The following is a 3703-nucleotide window of genomic DNA, read 5'->3' as shown; positions in this document are numbered from 1 at the left end:
ACAAATCAACTGTCAATTGCATCTTCACAATTGACATCTCCAGATACAGTTGCAAAACTACATCATCAAATTGAAGCAGCAGAGAAGGTTTTACAAAATGTGAAGAATACTTTTACATCTGAATTAATTAAGCAGTTGAATAAGATTTTCAAAAGTAGTATGGTTCAGATGGAATTGAATGCATACTGAGAGTGTGAACTAACTACTCATTACTGTATAAATAAATGTTGAGTTGTCAAATCCTCCCACAGGCAGATGCAAGTAGGAGGAGTTCTCATTATAAAGAATGCAAATCACAAAATTGCAATGTGTAGAGCTGATGAATCAAAAAAAGAGTTCAATAAAACTTTTCAAATGATTGAAATCAAGTCTATGAAATCAACTGTCACTCAATCATAATAAGATAAATCTACTGAATTTCAATCTACAGTAGATTCTACACCTTCTAATGAGCATATAGATGATCTTTATATTATAGATAGACAGAGTGATGGTTACTAATTAATTTTTGAAGATTGTTATATTCATAATATTTTCTGTACGGTGTGGTTTTCCGTACGCTGTGGCGCACTCACTAATGATTGTGAGTAGCGCTTGGCACAGTTAATCTGCAGGAAGTTTGTATAACTAGTACCGGTGTCTCAGCTTGCAAACCTTACCTGGCATCAAAGTTTATAGCTCTAACTCTAATTCAACTCCAACATAACCCTCAAGTTGACATCTAACAGTAGTTGCGAAGGAATTCTACAACTCTGCACAAGAATGTTGATTTCCCTCCGGTATCTCCAGTTCATGCTCGTCGTGGATCATCTAGTAATGACAGGATCCTCGGTTCGATTCCGAGTATGGGTATGATGACTTTTTTTTCTTTTTTTATGAAGGGTAATCGGAGAGAGTGCTGCGTAATGTGCGGTTGTATGTATTCTTTTCTCGCTTTTCTTCGTCACTATCTATCCTCCGACTAGCTGGCCTGGAACACACTAATCACAGTGGGTTTGAAAAAGCCAGTTGAACTCTTATCAGGGACACCATTCTCTTCAAGTGGGTATAAGAGAATTAGAGAGAAGGAAGTACGCTTGCGCAATCACCCAGTTTGCTTCACGGGATGAGTGGGACGGAGAGGTACCGGAGCCGGCAAGACTAAGTTAACTGGTCGTTAGAGTAAGGATAGGACTGAAAATAACGAATTCCCCATGCAATTGGTGGGTTGTGGGTAGTAGTATCAATTCGTGAAAGCTAGTGATGTTTGGCAGGTCAATGGTCGCGTTGGGGGATATGAGGACACCTGCTTTCAAGTCCAGTCCAATGCATATGAAGAATAGACAGCTATTTCTTACTGATAGCTGAAAAAACACCCCATCCACAGATACGACTGAAAGATAGGAATAGGATATAAATATACCGATGACCCGTCCCCCGATACCACAAATTTTCCTCCATTAGGAATGCCCTTGCATTCCCTCCACTCAAAGATCTTGAAACTCAACCCAAGTCTTCATCTTAGCCCTCACATGCTCCCCATAAACAACGGCGCCGACCCCATCCGCATCGTCAACCGATTTGATAACGCATTTCTCACCCGGCTCGAAGAAAAACGGCACGCTAAATCTACCAAAATGCTCTGTCCCAACAGTATTTGTAGAAATTGGAGCTACGGATGCAAGTGTGGGCGCGGCCGCGGGTGGGGCGCGTACACGATGCATGGTAGCAACGAACCGCCCACCTGACACTTTCGCCATCAAATCGCCAATATTCACAACGATGGATTCTGGAACATACGGCGCAGCAACCCATTTCCCATCTGAATTTTGAACCTCTAGACCCCCTGTAGCATCCTGATGAAGAAGGGTAAGAATTCCGCTGTCTGTGTGCGGGGTGCAACTCAACTTCACGGAACCAGAACCCATTAACTCTTGTCTTTGTGAGTGAGCGGATGATGAGGTGGTCGGGTAGTGGAGGAGTCGCAATGTGCTGAGTGAATCTATCAGATATGATGAGAAGAAATCCGCATCTTTATCAAGTGAGATGGCAAGGAGAGAGAGCAAGGTTGATGCAAGGGATTGTAGTTCGTTGTGGAGCTGCTCGAGCTTTTGGCGGGAGGGAAATACGGTTGGCGCGGGTCAGATATTGTGTTCTGAAAGATTGATCTTTGGTAAATGGATGTTGTTGGATGTTTTGTTTGATGCCGATGTCAGCGGCATGGGATTCTAAGGCCCAATCTCAAAACCCTCCTTCAGGTTATCACTGGCAAGATCTGGTTGTGTAGGGAAATACCTGTCCAAAAAGTTATGATCCAGCTCTCGAATCCGTGTGTATCCATGCTAATGAAACGGGAGCAAGACTCGATAAAATGGTTGTTCTACTTACCCTCGATAAGTATTTAAGTGGTCCTTGCGAAAGCTCCTCTTAGTCAGCTTCATCTTCTCGTTGGTTGGGAGAGAAAAGAAGTCCATGCTAAAGTTTGAAAACTGCTTCATGATCGAAGATCAATGGATGATTGACTAGATAGGCAAATCCCGTAGTTGTGAAGACGTCGCATAGCCGGCTTGCTAGGTCCCTCTGCTGTTCCTTGCCCAACTTGTGAGACAATTCCATGGGATGCAAATCAACTATGGGCAGAGAGGAAAAGGCGGTGGCCCATGGTTCTTTATTCGCGACTTTATATCGCCAAGTACACCGGGATAACACAGGGAACATCACCAGAAGTTTATATATCGAGCTCTTAGTTATCTTGCGGAGGTAATGAGGGGGTGGAGAGACGCATCCTCTGAGCTGTGAATTGTCGAGTGTCAAGTATTGTCGACAGAGGTCTGAGCTTAAGACGCATGAAGCGGAGATAGTCACGCAGATGATATCTGTGCCCATCCAACACCAACTTGCGTGGTTTGACGGCAGACCTCAGGTGGGTTCAGCTTCTCCACCTTGCCAATCATTCCATTCTGTGTACATTCGTTGGAGGTGGGAGTTTGAACAAATATCTTCAAGCGATGGATGTTTCAGATAACTTAGATCCGGTCATGAAGCCTCTGTTAACCTGACATGATCTTTACAGCTGCACCAGCCGTCGAAATACGAGAAAACGATGTGATCCCAGATACAACCAGGACGTTGTTTCCAAGTGTGCTGACATCTTATCTCAGTAAACTCAGCCACTCCACTCCGAGCTAACCCAATCCGAACTACTGCTACTTTCTGCCAAGTCCTGCTAACATCTGAGCCAATCAACTGTCACGGGGCTTACACTAAACCTAAATGGGACATCCCCAGCAAACTCTTCGCGGAGCGTCTGAGAAAAAACGGTTCCTGTTTGTTAGCAACACGGGAACGATTTGCTCCAACCATAATGTTTGAGATAGAATCACTGTGCAACATCACTCATAGATCATTTCTCTACCACCTTGGAGGGTTAATTTTTCAATTTCCTGTCGATTGATGTAATTTTTATCTGAAAATACATATATTCTGAGTATGAAGTGTCGCGTCGAAAACTGCTACTATGATTTTGAACACGGGAACGATTTGCTAATTTTTCAACCATGATCATGTCTAGTCATCCCAACGCCTTGATCTTGCCATCAAAACATCTATCCAGCCATCAGAGACTCTAGTCAAAGCACCGAGTGTATTTTCCAGCGACTTCCGGCAACTTCTGGCAACTTCTGACAACTTCTGAACTCTTGGCAACCTCACGCGGCACATCAAC

At 43.7% G+C, this 3703-nt stretch overlaps 1 protein-coding gene across 1 annotated transcript; it reads right to left on the bottom strand.

Moving 5' to 3' along the window:
* Positions 1-1466: 1466 nt before the first annotated feature.
* Positions 1467-2477, bottom strand: HCAG_04319 (predicted protein; the record flags this gene model as incomplete). Its single annotated transcript, XM_001540429.1, has 3 exons — positions 1467-1981; positions 2228-2274; positions 2368-2477. 3 exons carry the CDS (start codon positions 2475-2477, stop codon positions 1467-1469), a joined length of 672 nt encoding a protein of 223 aa, XP_001540479.1.
* Positions 2478-3703: the final 1226 nt, after the last annotated feature.

Source organism: Histoplasma capsulatum, genomic scaffold (assembly GCF_000149585.1).
Source record: "Histoplasma capsulatum NAm1 scaffold_4 genomic scaffold, whole genome shotgun sequence".
Taxonomy (NCBI): domain Eukaryota; kingdom Fungi; phylum Ascomycota; class Eurotiomycetes; order Onygenales; family Ajellomycetaceae; genus Histoplasma; species Histoplasma mississippiense.
This window is presented reverse-complemented; position numbering and strand designations above follow the sequence as displayed.